Source organism: Muntiacus reevesi, chromosome 10 (assembly GCF_963930625.1).
Source record: "Muntiacus reevesi chromosome 10, mMunRee1.1, whole genome shotgun sequence".
In the NCBI taxonomy this organism is placed as follows: domain Eukaryota; kingdom Metazoa; phylum Chordata; class Mammalia; order Artiodactyla; family Cervidae; genus Muntiacus; species Muntiacus reevesi.
The window spans coordinates 77078103-77095505 of record NC_089258.1 but is presented as its reverse complement, the minus strand read 5'-3'; the positions used below and the strand labels follow the sequence as shown (position 1 = coordinate 77095505).

Sequence of the window (17403 nt, the reverse complement as noted above, 5' to 3'; positions counted from 1 at the left end):
ACGATACTGTGATACTTTTCCCCTAATGAAACATTCCAATCTCTTATTTAATGGAATACATTTTGACTATTGGGGACTATTTCTTGGTTTGGAGCCCTGGAGCTAACATATCTTCATTTAAGAGATAAAGCATGTAAAATACTGCTGAGTGTGAAAAACTGTATAAATGTCAGATGTTTGTTTAAAAATACTAAGCGGCACTGAACCAGCAGTTCTCGTAGTATTGTCTATCTGCCAAATTTAATACCGTATCATTTACACTTTACCAAATCACACCAAATATGACACAGAGACAATTTGTTTAAGAAAAGTTTTACTAATGTGTTAATATTTCAGCAAAGTTATTGCGACGGGTTGAAAAGGCAGACAGACACACTATTATAGGCTATTATAAAGTAACAAGTTATACAATTAAAATATTACATAGAACTATGGGATTTACTGAATAACTAACAGACTCATAAAAGAAATTAAATCTGAAAGGTTAAATCCAGTATTAGCACCTACAACATCTCTGAAAGTAAAACTTTTAACTGTTTCATTCTCTCCTAATACATCTTATCCTTCTCCCCAAACAGTGTTCTCAAACCCCAATGGTGAAGGGTATGGGAAGTCCCAATGCTAAGAACATACAGCCAAAAAAAGAACTCCAAACAGTGACACGGGACTCGACAGTTTTAGCTGGAAGTCACTTATCTTACTGAACTTGAACCAATCATACATGTTTCTGTGCACGGAATACTGTATATGATAAAGTCTATGGATCATAAGGACTGCTAGTAGGGATAGTTAAAAATTAGCAATATACAGTATTATTCCTATCAAATTTTTTTTCTCTTAAGTTACATTTATAACAAAACTATAATTAAAATATTTATTACACTTGCTCATTACACATTCAGGGACGCAGCAGGGACATTTGAGTTTGATGGTTTAGCATCCACTTTTTTGTGCTTACTTATTTTTATAAGGAACAAGCTACACATACCACATCTTCCCAATGTTCAAGGTGATGCAGTAATAATAGAATTCTAAAAAAAAAAAAAAAAAAACCAAACCTGGAAAATGCATTAAATACTGCTTTAATTAGGAAATTGCTGTAATAAAACAAGTAACATAATACATTATTTTTCCAATGAGCTTCGGTTTGGGAAATTAAACAGCAGAACTAGATCTTTAAGCTTTGAGTCACAGCAAAACTGGTAGTTCTCTGAAATCTGGGCGATGCGTTGGCAAAACCAGACCCAGCCCACCCTTCACCAAAATCCTGGAGAAAAGCATTTCACGAATCTGGGGGGAGTAGGACTGAACATTGGCTAGGAAGCGACTTGCTGAAGCCCGAGGAATGATGAGAACGACTGGTACTGGTGGCAGGTCAGAAATAAACTGTGTGGGGCTGACCAACTGCATACTTTTTAATGGCTTTGAATGAAAAAAAGTGAAATGCTTCACCGCGTTTTCTCAGAAACTGATCAAAAGATTGCAGAGTCCTACACGATTTGGAGACACAAAGTGGATGCTGAGCGACTAGAGGTCACTCCAGGTGCGGAATTTTAGAAAGTCAGTCCTTGGAGTGAATGGCACCGTGGCTCTGGCAGCAGATACGAAGGAATGATGCTCTGGAGAGGAGGTAGGGGGACACTCTGCGGTCGGCCGGTGGACAGGTGAGGGTCCCAGCTGGAGGTGGGATCTGCAGTTACAGAGAGAAGCAGAGGTTTAGAAAGGGGCGCCGACTGACCTCCCAAGAGCAGCTGCTGTGACCTCCCAACATGTGGCCGCAACTCCATCAACACAGGCTCTGGCTACTGAGATGCCCAGCTGTCTCATCTGCCGAAGGGGCTCCACGGCTCGAGGCTCCAGGGATCCAAGCCTGTGCGTTTGCACCTCTGACCAGCCGTGTCTCGAGAGGCAGGACAGCACAGGGGTGCGTGGCCAATCCGGGCCTGGCTGCCTCCTGTCTACCCGCCGGTTTGGGGCCCTGGACAAGTAACTGCAGTCCTCAGGGCCTCAGTCTCCTCATATGAAAAACAGGGACACTGCCGCGGACCTCAGAGGGTGTTGTGAATGATGCGGGCACACAGCAGGCACCCACAAACCCTGGGTGTTTTTATTATCACTTATTTATCGTGATGGATTAGTGCTACATTCTGTTTTTTAAGTAAAGAAGACGATCTTAATCCGAAGAGAGAAACAACCATCAGTTTGTTGAATAATTAAGGTACCGAAAAAATTCAAACTTTTTTAAAAGGAGTAAAATATAACGTTCTTCCTTTTTTTTTTAAAAAATAAAGGCCACCTCAATGATTTGTGTGCTCTTAAGTCATTAATTTTAATTCCCATATAATGCTCCACCCTGCAGATACCACGTACGCTTAAGAAAAATGACAGAACTGAATTCATTATTCTTAAAGAGTTTTCCCCTCTCCTCTAAGACCTCAGCCCACACAGGATCCCGGGTCTGAGGAACACACAGCTCTGAAAACTAAATTACACTGAACGAAAATATTTGCATTCATGAAATTACCACAAGTTCCTAATGTAAATCTCATTTCAAAATTTCACTGTTGTTGAATATTGATAGATTCGTCTCTGGTGTGCAATTGCTCCAAATCCCGCGCCACCTCAGAAAAACAGTGTATTAAAGCAATAAGAGCTGCAAAGTGAGTCATGACAAATGGGCTGTGCCAAGGCAGCGCAGCTGCAACTGATCAAACAGACGTAGCCCAGCGGCCCGTCACAAAAACCACACGTAGGGCTCCTGGCTGCTCGTCTGAGAAATACCAGTTTGCAAACCGCACGTGAGAAAGTGTGTGAACAGGTAACACTAAGGGCTCCCAAACAAAGCCTCAGGAAAGAGTAGAACACATGGCAGAGGGTGTCATTATTTAGGTCTGTGGCTTGTAAGAACTCGGGGGACACATTCCCTAGAGCTCAGAGAAGGCAGCTGTGTATTAATAGCATTCAACAAATGGTACAGGGAAGACAGGATGTTATTTTTAAAAGGTACTGGAAAAGAAATGAAGGGGAAAAGCACCTAGAATAATGTGATGGACTCTTTCCTTTCTCCAGGTCTCTGCTGCTGCATGTACTTATAGGAAGTACGGTGTAAAGACAAGGTTTTATGGTCAATCAGACTCGGGTTCCTAATCTGGGACTCATTAGATGTGTGACCTGGAGACCATCACTTAATCTCTTCCTATCTTGGCTTGCTTATCTGTAAAGTGGGGGAAATACTGGGCAGGATTCTTGTGAGAACTGGAAACACCGTCTGTAACACCCAGCACACAGCCATGCCCTCAAAACAGCCGCGAGTGCCGTTACTGTTGCCCTGGAAGGAGCCTGTCTGCTCCGGTTGAATCTGTTTCTGAGCGGCCTCCCCTGAGTCCGCTGGGACAGCTGCCTGTGGACGCGGGCAGGACAGCACCCGGTAGACCAACCACTGGGAGGCGGGGCGTAGGGCGGGAACAGGCAGAAATCGACAATTTTTTTGATCACTTAGAAGGTACGGTGGCTTCCAGGTGATTCTTCCTACACATTCCCACCAGCATTCATCAATCTGTTGCTCAGTTGTTCAGCGTCATTATATGGATACATGAGAACATGAACATTCTAAGGAGAATGAACATTTATGGTTCTACCCACTAGAGGTAAGGTTTCTTCTAAAGGGCTATGAAGCCACTTAGGTACATGAAATATTTAGAATCTCCCTACTCTGAAACGTTTCTTTGGTTATTAAAGCCATTTGTCATGGCTGTAATGACAGGGAAATCTGTCAGGGAAAAAAATATCAGGGAAATCTCTGAACTGATTTTTATGTGTAAGGCCCATCTAATAAAATGTCCAGTATAGTTTTGAAATATTAAAATAAGACCCTCTCCCAAAACCCCCAAAACAAAGTAATAACAAAACCAGTCTGAAAACAACAAAGGGGAAAGAAAAAAATCAGGATTAAACTATCACTTGGGTTAACAGAATTTGGGTTAATGGCACATTTTAAGTATCAAGTCAGTACAAAGAGTATGCCAGTATTTATAATACAGGTGAGAAAATTTATGCATCCTACAAAATTACAAAAATGGCACATAAATCATACAATTTCATATTTACCTTTAATTCTATGGTTTATCTTCCACTGCTCATGCCTCTGTCTTCATAAATGGTAATTTCAATCTAAACAGCATGGCTGTTAAGAAAACACACGAGAGAACAGAACACAGAAAAAGCGACTACGGCGAGAAGATGGGTATGATCTCCGAGGACTTGTCTTTACTTACTTTAAAAAAATTTTTTTTGGCTGCACCTTGCGGCATGCGGGATCTTGGTTCCCTACGTGGGGCTGAACCTGCACCCACCGACTGGAAGCTCGGAGTCTTAACTGTTGGACCGCTAGGGAAGTCCCCCTTGTCTTTACTTATTTTAAATTACCATTTAAATAATTTTAAATTATTACTTAAGTAATTAAAACAATTATTATTTGCCTTGTTTCAAATTATTAAAAACTTCTCCCGCTTAAGTTAAACATAGTGTTTTCCACACCTTGCTGAAAAATTTAAGAAATGTAATTGCTTGTGGTATACCACACAGCTCCTCTCCAAACATTATTTTTTTAAAAGAAAAAAAGAATCTGAAAAAGGACACTTTATTGCAGAACTAAGTGGAGGGGGGGCTCTTAACTGAGCATCCATAGTGAAGCAATGATGTCAGGGGTTCAAAACACCCTGAAATTGTATGCAAACTTTTTCTTGGGAGAGAGCTCATGATCTCTAAAAGTTTAAGAAACACTGCTACAAGTATAATAAAACTGTTGAAATTATTATCAGCCGGAAGGCCTGGGATTATCTGACCTAGGTTTTTAAAAAAAAATTATTTTATCCATTTTTTATTTTACTCGTTATCAAGCTAAATTATTATTTTTTGTGCAATTTTATTTACCAAATTACCTAAATAAACTGCGTGATTTTCAAAGTCAACTGCCTCTAAAATATGCACAGTTATGTCAAAGGTAATGAAATGATACATCTGGCAGCTGTAACTGATTTCAACGAGTCAGATGAACCCACGGAGCTGCGATTTATTTGGACGCCGAGCTCTCCGCGCACCGAGTTCATGCATTTCAAAGGGGCCTTTGGTGCAGCCTCTGCAGCTGAGATGCATGACTCACCCCACTCCCATTATTACTACAAGATGCTGCATAGCCACCAGACTAAGGCAGCCCCGACACGAAACACTCCCGAGACCAGCACGGCGCGCGGGAAGGAGTCGTGCTGGAGGGAGAGTGTGCCTTCCGGCAGCAGAGCCCGGGGCAGGTATGGGGACAGAGAGAAATTCTCTCTGGCCAGGGCCGACGGGGCCACCAGATGTTTAAGACCTTATGATCTGGACTGAAAAGATACAACTCGCAGTCCTCTCTCGATGGGATCTGTCAGGAGGAGGCCTTGGGGGGCGTAGATCTTCTCATTCTGCTCTTGGATGTATTTGGAGACTTTCTTCAGGACCTGACCAAAGAGAAACGACACAGCTCTGTTATCAGCTTCATCAGATTTTCCTTGTGAGTATTCAGCTGAACTTCAAAATATTCAGGCAGTGGAATTAGTTTTCAAAGCAAGACATGGGTGTTCACGTGGAGGGACAGCTCTGACTCCGTGGCTCATGCTCTGGGTCCCCAACACCGACCCCCCACCCCCCATCCTCCAGTCCTGAGCACGTCCATACAGCCCAAGTCCAAACAGAGATGCAGCCACGCGGCTTCCTCCTGCCCCTTCCCTCCGTCCTGGATACGGAGAAATGTGGAGGTGACCACAGACACACATGTTACGTGCCTTCCCCTTCCCTACTCAGGAAGTGTGACATGTGACCTCCTCTAACATCAGGGACAGCTTCCGGCTCTCTCTTTCTCCTGGACACTTAAGAGATGCTTCTCGGGACTTCTCTGCAGTCCAGCGGTCAGTACTCAGCGCTTTCACTGCTGAGGGCCCATTTGAATGCCTGATCGGGGAACTAAGGTCCCACAAACTGTAAGGCATGCACACACACCCCCAAACCGCCCCCCCTCACGACCAAAGAAAAAGAAAGAAAGAACTGCTTTCTCTGCTGTACATTTTCATCAATTTAAAGTCACAATACAAAGTGGGCCTATAACAAAGGGAGTCCAGTGCATCTAAAACTGAAAAATCCGTTTCCTTCATCGAGCACGCCTGTGCTGGCTGCCATGGAGGTTCTGGTGACCAGGGTCTCACATCATCTCCTGGCCTGCATGGGAGGCTGCTCTGCAGCCTGCTCCTGTGTCCTAGATGGGAACCTCAATTTATAAGTTTAGTATTAAGGTTGTAAATGTCAAAGCAAATGTAGACAAAAACCAGATAGGATAAAAAGGAACTTCTGGAAATTGCCAAATCTTAAGCTTTATTAAGGGCAATTCTGAGACAGATAACCTAGAAGAAAATAAATCTTAATAGCGATACACAAAATCAAAGAGTCACATGTTTTATTTCAGATTCAAGGTCATTATAATCCTTTGCTGGCTCTAATCTTCAAAGAGGCTTTGATCCAATTCTTTAATTACTGTATGTTTCCTTAAATTCACACTACCAGAATATGATAAAGTCGCAGATAAATGTGATGACAACATAAAGGGAAAGAAAGAACTGTAATATGAAATATGTAATATGAAAACTGTAATATGAAAATAAAGCTGGAAATGAAGAAATCTGATTTAACTGTGGGTCTATAATGTGCCAGGCCAAACCAACATATTAGAATGATAAAATGTAGCTGCTTTGGCATAAACTGATTTAGAATTGAAAACTATGCTGTTTATATAATGGATTTTCTCATTGAAGGACAATAAACAGTCTATTCAGGTTACATCTCTGGGGAATAATACAATCTCATGTTTTACGTTTTTTTAAAAAGAGCATGATTTTATTAAAAGAGCCATCTGCAGGGTTATGAAGTAATGTAAGAATACTATTTCTAAAGAAAAGACTTTTTCACCTGATTTCCTAAAGTACGTATGTCATTCTCCTATTTTCAACTCTCAAAGAATTTGAGCAGTGCCTGTTCTTTATGAGCAAAAAAAAAAAAAAAAAAAAATCTCAGTCACTCTCCACCAGCATCTGTCAATCATGCTAAAATATGCTAAAAAGAGGGGAAGCAAGTCACCCATGAAGGTGCCCAACTCAGGATTCTCCCTCTTCTCTCCAATTTCCTTCTGTGCTCACCTGCCAGAGCTGGAAGCCGGAGAGCCGGGCTCCCCTCGCCCCGTCCATTGACCCTGGGGGGACAGTGAGAAACCAGCCGGCATGGCTGGTTTCAAAGAAAGGAGTCCTTCACACAGCTCTCCTCCCCGCCTCGAGTACAGGTTATTAGCAAAGACACAGCCATCCTTTATTCGATCCAAGCATAACTCTGTTGTGCAAGGCTTTTGTTTAAACTTTGATAACACTCATGGCCACTTGGGTTTCAGTTCAGAAAGAAGACAATCAGCTTTCCTTGGATACCAGCTGCAAATCCTCCTGCAGCACTGCAGTGAAGACAGCACCGTGCTAACCCAGACGTGTTGTTAGCAACAGGCAACTCACGGACGTGCGTCAACTCGCACCTCACTCCGGACAGGACGGAGCACCGTTCTCACCCTCAAGGAACTTTGTGTTGACGTTTTAGTCATCCTTCACTATTTTTAGTAAATCGTTGTTAAAACAAACTACAATACTGAGCAAAATTATCTGTTACCTTCAAACCTGCAATAAAAACCTCAATTTGTATAGTATTTACAAAGCTAAACACTCAGACCTCAGGAAAGGCAATTGTCCTCTTTGAGAATAAGCCTCTCAAAGCCCTCGAGGAAAGATAACCGAGGTGGGGCTGAGTGAGAGGCCCAGAGGTTGTGTTTCCAGAAAGCTCTGAGTTCCTCTGACTTGGGCAGCAGGGACGTCCCTGGTGGACGAACACAGCAACTGCTCCTGAAAGAAGAACGTCCCACAGGCCCATTTGCTCCCTGATTACGATGGGCAGCGATGGAGAGGAGTAACACTGAAGTCTTTATCTTCATTGTAAATCAATAAATAGCACATTATAGGGGAAAAAAAAAGCGTGATTGTTCTAGTGGGTTTTAAAAGGCCTATTTACAATCTCAAAAAATTTAACCCACGTGACAAAGTGTAAGTGTCATTATACTTGGCTTACTGTTTGTAGACTGGAAGTTTTAGTGTTTAAAACAGTAAAGACTAAATGACTCAATTTTGTCCCTTCATAAAGTAGAAAATAATAGCACAGGAATTCCTGAGGGGCAAACTGGAGAGAGGGAGTGGGTGAGTGCTCTAACATTTTTATCATCTTATCAAAAATACAAATACACATTTACAATGTTTTCTTTTAAAAGTACATGGAGATTATATCTTTATTATGACCATTCCAGTTATGTACTTTGCATCATCTAGTCAATTCATGTCCAAATTTCTAATATAAAATCACATATTTCTAAAATGTGCCATAAATTTGGGTTTCTTGACTGATTTTATTGGGTCTTTAATTGCTTTATAATACTTACTCTGTAAAAGACACCTTAGTTAGACCTGTAAAATAATACCTTATATGTTACTTATGAACTCAAGTCCATTATTTTCTGATGTTGAGAACTGCCTTCCAAAATTAATAATCAAAATAATCAAATAATAATCAAAAAAGATTTTAATTGAGCTGCTAAATGTTTTAGTAGATAAAGAAACTAGCAGCTGCTAAAAAAAGATTACTTATACACTTATACACTCACGGTAAAAAAAAAACCTGTACATGTACGCACACACGTATCTGCTTAAAACATATATATACACACACGCTAACTTGATTTTTAAGTCTATCTTAAGAAAACTTTATTTAGCACCTGCCATATGTAAGGCAATTTATTAATGCAAAGATCCATTACATTTCTTTTTTGGATTTACCTTTTTTGTGTTTTAAACAATGTTGTGTTAATTACTGCTACCCAGCAAAATGACTCAGTTACACATGTTCACACGTTCTCTTTCATATTCGGTTCCATGACGGTTTCTTTCCTATGTCTCCTGGTCTGCTTCTGCTGACACCCACCCCCACTCCTTGGCAACCACCAGCCTAAGACCCACTTACAACTGAGAACTCAGATTTGGAGAGATGAACTTGTCCATGACTCAAAACTAGGAAATGACCTGGCTGGCACCCAATTATCAGTTTCTTTTTAAAAGTGATGCCAGAGGCAGGTATCTGTTATCTGTTTTAGCAAAGGCACACACAAAAATAAGTCAATTAAAATCTTATCAACAAATGTAAAAACTACAGTAAAATAACAATTCAAGCATGTAATATTTCATGAGGCGTGAATGAAACACGCTGGAGGACGTATTTCTGACTTAAGTTGACGACATCACACGTCTTCGACAGCCACGTGGCATGGCTGTCTTCCCTGTGCGAGCCCAGCCCTCCCAGCCCACCCCCTCCCGGGGTCAGCGGCTCCTCCTCCACCACCTTGTCCCCTGAGTCCGCTCACCTCCTACCACCCCTGCCGCTCCCTCCCTGCCCAGGCTCTCCTCCTCTCCCGCTGGACTTCTAAGAAGTGTCTCCCTCGCACTTTTATACCTTTCTTCCCCAGAACCAAGAAATCCGTTTAAAGTGAAAATCAGATCCTACCACGCTACTGCCTGAAAAGTTGCAGTGATCCTTCCCTGCCTGGAAATAAAATCTAAGCCTCTCTCCACGGAGCACACACTCCATGGGGCAAGACCAAGTCCCCTCACCTCTCCCGTCACCTCTGCCCTCCCCTCCTCGGCATGGGGGACCCACGCTCTGCGCATCCTCCTCCGTCCTCGTGAAAGGCCCCAGGCTCCCCATCCTTCACATGGCAGCTAAATGTGAGCACCCCAGCAGCCCTTTCTGACCACCCCATCTAAATTAGTCTCTCCGGTTATGTTCTATCCTAGGGAAGCCTGGTTTTTTCCCCAAGGCATTTATCACAACTTACAATTCTGTGGACTTTGTTTCCTTAGGACCAGTTTTTACCAGACTTATAAATTCCACAACGTCAGTAACCATGTGTGCCCATTCGGTTATATCCTCTGCACAGTGCTTAGCACAGAGTAGGTGTTCAATAAATATTAACTGAATGGATCCCACGTCCCTTCACTCACCAAAAGTATCACTAAAGAGAAGCTGCTAAGACAAAACAGACTGAAAGTGGATACGGATCCTCTGTGACTTCTGATGTGGAATGTTAAGCAGGAAAGAACGTGTGTGACATGGAGAAGGACATAAACTACCTGTTTAGCTCTTTCACTGTTCACTGGGGGCTCACATCAGGACGGCAAGGAAGAACACAGCGGCACGTTCAGCCCTCGGCTCAAAATGCTGGAGCCGCACCCGTGTCCGCTCTCCACCACGTGGAGTGCAAGACAGTCACGGGGCGACGTCGGCCGGGTAGGTGTGATACTAAGCTCCTTAGAGCCTTCCTTTTCTAAACATGGTCAGAGCGGAATGATCTGCTAGGGCTCTACTGTGATTAATGTACATCCATTCATTCCACACACGAGTGCCTCCTACGCCCAAGGCCTCGTGCTAGGCATCGAGAGGGAGACACTGTCCTTGATCGCAAGAAAAACACACACTTGACGGGCAAGTAAGACAGGAATATAAATGCTACATTCCTCAGCAGAGAGTGCTTAAGTACCAGAAAACAGATCCCAGTAAAGCGCTGTGGGGACAGAGAGGAGAGAAGGAACCCAACTAGGAGAGCGGATGAAAAGTCAGCTGAAAGGCGGACCGAGGACTGGGGCAATCCAGACATGGGAAGGCATTTCAGGGGGAGGAAGACTTCTCAGAGGGTGCGCCGGGCTGAAACAGAAGGTGAGGACGGGGCGAGAGAGGGCTGGGAGGGGCTCGAGCAGGCCCCTCACGCTGCAGGAGAGGCCCGGCTGTGCTTCACGACACTGCAGCTGCTTGGAAATGGAAGAGCAAAGAGGAGGAGCAAAGAGGGGAGGCAAGGGGAGGAAAGAGGATCTGAGGCTGCGGTGCTGGTCTGGGAGAGACGTCACAAGGGCATAAATCAGGTGTCATAAAGTTGATGAAGGGGAAAACGGAAGACAGCTCGGTCTGACTACTGATACAATTTCCCTCTTCTCGACCCCTACCTGAAGATGCTGGGCGAAAAAGATGGGGTGCCACTGAACAAGTGGGGAGTGTGAGGCTTGACTTTCGGACCCCGGAGTTGAGACGCCAGTAGCTCTGGCTCCAGCAGACAGTTCAAAGGGAAGACAAGGACTCAGGTGGGAGGAGAAGATGGAGGGGAGAAATTGGGGAAATAAAAACTCAGTACTCTTCCATGTGTCTGGTCGTAGAAGCAACAGTAAAATCTGAATTATTCTTACTGTAAAAGGCCCTTTAAATTTTATAGCAAGTGTCACCATGTAAACATAACCTGTAACAAACCCATTTTTTTTTTTAAATGATTGTAAGAGACTGGGAAAACACAGGTAGGCTTACCTTCTCATAGTGAGTTTCCATGCACAAGAAGATGGTGTACGCTGTTAGACAAGCCAGGCAGCCTTCCAGATATGACTGGCCCCCAAGCTTCTCGGCCTCGGCATAAAGGTTATTTAGGGTCCGAACTGTTTCTTCAAATTGCTGCCGATCAATCTGTACAGAGAAAAGAATTTTAAAATAAGTTTTGAAAAAAAAAAAAAAAGATGGAACACCTCATTCCTGCTTTCGATCCCTAATTAGGTCACTGTTTTGTCAACATTCTTATCTGTCGGCAAACAAACTTTTAGGTGATTAAATCTGGATCTAAGTTGCTGAAACTGGTTAGTGTTTGTTTAGTTTCATCTTTCTTTTGGACGCTGTGCTATGTCCAGGCTGAAAAGGGTGTCTCCCGATCCTCTGTGCTGAATCACAAGTAACTTAATTAAATAACACAGTCCTTCCGGCCCTCCATTCTCCCACGTTCACATTTACAGAGCTCGTAGCGTCGGGCATCACCACAGGCCTTGGAGAAAGCTGAGCAAGGCACTGACTCGTCCTCACGGCATTTAGTCATGAGCGTAACAGACACGGAACAGTGGAAACACAAGAAGCCAACAGAACGCTGGGACTGAGGCGTGCGTGAAGTACGTGGGGGCACCCGAGGAGGGGCGGCATGCTCCCCTTACCTGGAAAGGGCAGGTGATCTTAAATCGTGGTCCCTAAATGCCAGCATTGACTTGGGCCAAAAAGGGAGTAAGGACACTCTCAGCAGACCAAAAGGGGCAAACTCGGTATGATCTCCCATCTCCTTTCCAGTAACTACTTGGTTACTAAGAGATCGCACTGGAAAAGGCAAAATCTCCCACTACCAGCAAGGCGCTTCTCAGCAAGGACGCCTATGACCTTTCTCTAGTCCATGACGCCATCACCTAACACGTGTACTGACACGACTGTCATATCTCCTTTTCTCTGATCACCTACTTTCACTTTCTTCTTCCAGTATCCCTTTCCTTCCTTCTTTTAACAGTACTTTGTCAATTTCAAACCTCCATGGGAATTTCAGGGCCCATGGTAGAGCATTTCACCCAATTCTATCATTCTCGGTAGGTAACAAAGCCCAACTTATCTGTCTTTATCCTCAGCCTGCTCTCACACAGTATCCCCCTTATTCCTAAAACTAATACCTACTTACATATTAATTCTTTCCTTTATGCAGGCTTTACATAGAAGCAGACTCGGAAAGAAACTCCAAGAACCTTAATATACACTTTGAGACAGAACATTTCCGAATGTCCAAAACATTTCCAAAATTATGCTCCAAGAACATAATTCTCTGTTAACAGATGATCAACCTTAAGCTATTAAAAAACCTTTAGGTAAGAGGCAGCTGCCTTGTCCTTCATGTGAAAAATGGTGAAGATTCAATGAGCCAAAGGCATGAAAATCTTAAAGTGGTGGTGACTCAACCTGCCTTTTAAAAGGAGCTACTTTAAATCTCCCAGAACAGGAGTGTTTCTGACGAGGGCTGGGTGGGTGTGGACACAGCTGGGAGCCAGGGCCGCCACTTGAAGATGCGCCCTGTCACTAATGGTCACCTAGGCAACCTGTCACCATTCCCAGAACACAGTCTTAAAGGAGAACTGCTCAGTGAACAAGTGTTGATGGTAAATTGTTATCTCCACCTGGTTCTCCCAAAGTTAATGTCTTCTGTTTGGTCATCAGTAAAACCATGAAAGTCCAAATAATTTCAAACACTCGCACTTGATTTATCTACAATGTTATGATCTGAAAAAGAAACTTCTCTGAATTATTTATGTTTCTTTGGATAGAATGATTAAAAACTAGGTGATCCAACCCAGAAACTTTTTTTTTTTTCCACCACACCAGGTGGTCTGTGTGATCTCAGTTTCCCGACCAGGGACTGAACCTGCGTCCCCTGCCTTGGAAGCGCTGAGTCTTAACCACCAGACGGCCAGGCAAGTCCCCAACCCAGAAACATTTGATTTCTTTCCGATCTGGAATTACAGATCCTACCAGAAACACTAATTCTTAAAAGTTATTCCATGACTGCAATGCTTTACAGGATGGAGGCAAATCATAAACCATTTTTTAAAAAATTTAAAAATCCAAGGTGAAGATTTTTTTAAGTTTAATTTAAAAATAAACAAAAAAAGGTGGGAGTTCCCTGGCAGTCCAGTGGTTAGGTTTTGGCACTTTCACTGCTGAGGGCCCAGGTTCAATCCCTGGTTGGGGAACTAAGATCCTGTATGCTGTGCAGCGTAGCCCCCAAAAAAAGGCTAAAAAAAAAAAAAGTTAAGAGTTTCTTGGAAAGGTTTAAAAAAAGCATGATAAGCACCAGTAAAGGCGAGGACACACAACACGAAGGGCTCTGTGGGGAACCCAGCCTTGCTCGCACGCCCTGCAGGCTCACGAAGCACGGCCGTCAGCGGTCCCCTCTGGGTACCTGGACACCGACACAGCAGCTATGCCGCAATCTGGAGGTTTGTCAAGTTGGAGCTATTTGGACCAATAAACAGTGGAAGTCTGAATGGAAATAGGAGTCAGGCTCGTCTCCCCAGAATTTTTGTTTCGTGTTGAACTATCTGCTCAAAGCATCAGGCTGAAGCTTATCAAAGGTAACAAGTCAGAGGTGATTTCTACTGACTGGCTGTAGAGACATAGTTTTAAAGGGATGCAGGGAACAAATGCCTCAATGATAGCCCGCTCACTTCTCTTTCTGCCCACACCAAGGGTTCCTAAGATGTCTGTATGCTGGCTAACGTTAAGAATCAAGCTTTCCTTTAAAGAAATGTGGCGACAAAGCGCTTACATATCAAAGTATTACGTTCTCAGAGGCAGTGAGAATGTAAACTTGTTAACACACAGAACTTGTTCTTACTCCCAAATTAAAGGGTACAAATGTGTGTGTGTTTAAGGCTTTAAAGTCATACAAAACAGCTGTATGTTTATTTCTCTCTCTATTACACTGCCAAGTACGACGTTCTCACAAGGGGAAACGCAGCCTCAGTGGCAGCGCAATCAGCACAATTTCTAGGTTAAGCAGTAGAGAAACAAAGAAAGAAACCTTTCAATTTTCCATCAAACAAAGCAAGGAAAATTTAAACCTGTAATTTAAATTTAATCTCAACATACTTAAAAAAAAAAAAATCAAAGCTTTCCCAGTTTAAAGCATAAGCTAGTGTTTTAGTATATGTGCTGCCGAAGCGAGCACATAAGCTAGTGTTTTAACCCAAACATTTAAAAAGGAAAAAAAAAATTTCAAGGGTAGCTCAGCTGATAAAGAATCTGTCTGGAATGCAGGAGATCTTGGTTCAATTCCTGGGTCGGGAAGATGCCCTGGAGAAGGGATAAGCTACCCACTCCAGTATTCTTGGGATTCCCTGGTGGCTCAGATGGTAAACAATCTGCCTGCAATGTGGGAAACCTGGGTTTGCTTCTTGGGTTGGGAAGATCCCCTGGAGAAGAATATGGCAACCCACTCTAGTATTCTGGCCTGGAGAATTTCCATGGACAGAGGAGCCTGGCGGGCTATATTCCATGGGGTTGCAAAGAGTCTGACACGACTGAGCGCCTAAGCACACACACATACATAGTACTCAGAACATAAAATAAAGGCTCCACCACACACAGAGTTGAAGGCTCAAGTCTGATTCTGCATAAATAGACTTGGCTCAATTATGAGCTGGAAGTTTGATTTTTAAATCCTTTAAACAAAGCATCAAGTGACATCCAAACAAGTGTGGGGCGAAAGAGTTGTTTACATTCTGATCTGAAAGCACATAAACAGTATTAAGTCAGAGTTTCCCTAAGAGACTTAAAAGTGAAACATTTGATCTATTTCATATAAGTACTAAAAAAGCCTGTTAACTGTAATGCTAAATTATTTAAAAAACCACATTCAGTAGCTCTAGCCAACAGGCAACTTGCTCAATTTCTATCTTCTCAAACCACCACAGAGGTGTCCAGCTAGTGTCAGGCTGAGTTATCTCCTAACGTGGCGACAACAAACTGCAACAATTACAGGGCATTTCACAAACAAACTAATCTACAAATCATCTTTATAAGGTGTGGTGGGTCCTTAATTTGCATTTAAAGAAACATACTTGGGCCACTAACCTGCTGAGGGTTCTAAGTCAAGCCAAAGCACACGGTCATTGATCTTTGCTGATCTTCCCACCTTGGCAGTCGGGTAGAACGACCTACCCTCCCACAAGCTAATTTTAAGTGACTGCTGCACATTGCTCCAGGACATGCTCATCGACACCTGCCTACTCCACAGTCAGCACTTCACAGCTCCACACCCATGCCCAATCACCCCTGACTCCCTCACCCTCTTGTCAAAGAGGAAAGAAGCACAAAACCTGCTCCCATCTAACCAGAAGTTGACCTCTGAGCAGGAAACAACAGTCAGGTTGAGGTTACAAACCTCAAGACCAAACAGTCTGTCTTTGGGTGTGTGAACACACCTAGGCACAAGAAAACACATACATAGGCTCACTTCGCTGCACCTTTACAGTAAGATCCAATGACCATTATTATTCTTTTTACTAAGTCTGAAAAAAGGGGAAACACCCCTTCCTGAGCGCAAGACCGCCCAAAGGACCCACATTCTGATGACAGTTCTGACCCACAGGCCAACAAAAGTCGGCTCCCAGCAATAATCAGCACAAGGAACCAGTTGAGGGCCTCGTTCTGAGATTACTTCCCTGTCCAGATCCATGCACTGCTCTGGTTTTCAAGGTTCAGAGAAGGCCTGTCTGCGCTGCCCAGCACAGCACTGAATAATAAACCAGCACAAGCGGCGGGATGCCCGTCACTCGAATGATGGTGATCTCCTTTGCGTGGTGAGGTTGGAGAATGCAGCTTACACAACACGCGGAGGTGGGTGGCCGGGAGGGTCAGGAATCAAGCGCCTCATCACTGAGGTCAGTAACCCGGGATGGGGTGGGGTGGACGGCGGCGTACCGATTCCGGCCCAGACCATCATCAGGTCATCCGGCCCGGCGGCTTGGCCTCATTCCTCCTGCTCCCGACACCGGGTCTTGCTTACCAGCCCCCTCCTGGCACAGCCCTGGCCCAGGCCCCTGCTGTGCCCGGCCCCTCCCGGACCCGCACCCCACCGTCGCCCTGGCCCCAGAGCAGGTGCGGGGAGCCCGGCTGCGTACCCGGTTCTCCAGCTCCGCGGGGAACTTGGTCTGGAACTGGCAGCGGGTGCCACTGCTGTAGTCTCGCTGAATGAAGACCTTCCCGGACACCGGCGCCTGCTGCGGCCTCATGGCGAGGACAGGACGGGCCGCGCTGCGGGTTCGGGGGACACCAACCACGGTCATACCCCCGGCCTGGACCCAGGACCACGGCCCGCCAGCGCCGCAGACCCACCCAGCGCCCAGAGCGGCCCAAGGCCCCCCGGCCCCACTCCCCTTCACCCATGCTGGCACCACGGCCCTTTCAGCTCCCTCCCCGGCCCAGGCCCCGCGCCCCCCCACAGCCCGGTTCGGCCCGGGAAACACGAACCCGCCTCCTCTGCCCTCCAGCTGCTGTCGCAACGCCTACGCCGCCACTTACGTCCTGCCGCAAAAGGCCTCTTTTCCACCCCACCCCTCCCCGCCCCTCTGCTCGAACACCTACTTCAAGTCTAGGACCCACCCTCTCCTCCGGCCGTAAAGCGATCCTGTCGAGACTGCGCGCTACCGTGCGGGGACGCGCTGTGGGCGGGGCCCGGGCGGACTCCTCCCCCCGCCCTGCCCTTAGGAGTCCGGCTGGAAGGAAGAGGCCGGGCGGGGCTGCGGGGCGGGGGCCGGGGCGGGGCCTCAGGCCCGGGGGGTGGGACTGCGGGCCCGGGGGGCGGGGCCGCAGGGTCCACCGGGCCTGGCGGCGGGGTGGCAGGGCGGGGCC

The 17403-nt window shown here is 45.1% G+C and overlaps 1 protein-coding gene across 2 annotated transcripts; it reads right to left on the bottom strand.

The window, feature by feature from the left end:
• Positions 1–296: 296 nt before the first annotated feature.
• On the bottom strand, positions 297–17148 carry GOLGA7 (golgin A7). Of its 2 annotated transcripts, none has more exons than XM_065947078.1 (6): positions 17023–17148; positions 16674–16806; positions 11509–11661; positions 5394–5495; positions 4108–4175; positions 297–1690 (listed from the first exon to the last, which is right to left on the bottom strand). In XM_065947078.1, exons 2-5 carry the CDS (start codon positions 16782–16784, stop codon positions 4137–4139), a joined length of 405 nt encoding a protein of 134 aa, XP_065803150.1. In that variant the 5' UTR covers positions 16785–16806; positions 17023–17148; the 3' UTR covers positions 297–1690; positions 4108–4136. The 2 variants fall into 2 exon arrangements, with proteins under 2 accessions (XP_065803150.1, XP_065803149.1); XM_065947077.1 differs by having other exon boundaries at positions 4108–4170.
• Positions 17149–17403: the final 255 nt, after the last annotated feature.

Bases quoted from the DNA above. Each gene is read 5' to 3' on its own strand.
- GOLGA7 (XM_065947077.1), bottom strand. From the start codon at position 16,784: ATGAGGCCGCAGCAGGCGCCGGTGTCCGGGAAGGTCTTCATTCAGCGA. The intron at 11,662-16,673 runs GTACGCAGCCGG...TTCTCTGTACAG, and splicing joins CCGCGGAGCTGGAGAACCGG to ATTGATCGGCAGCAATTTGA. The intron at 5,496-11,508 runs GTAAGCCTACCT...CTCTTTGGTCAG, and splicing joins TGGAAACTCACTATGAGAAG to GTCCTGAAGAAAGTCTCCAA.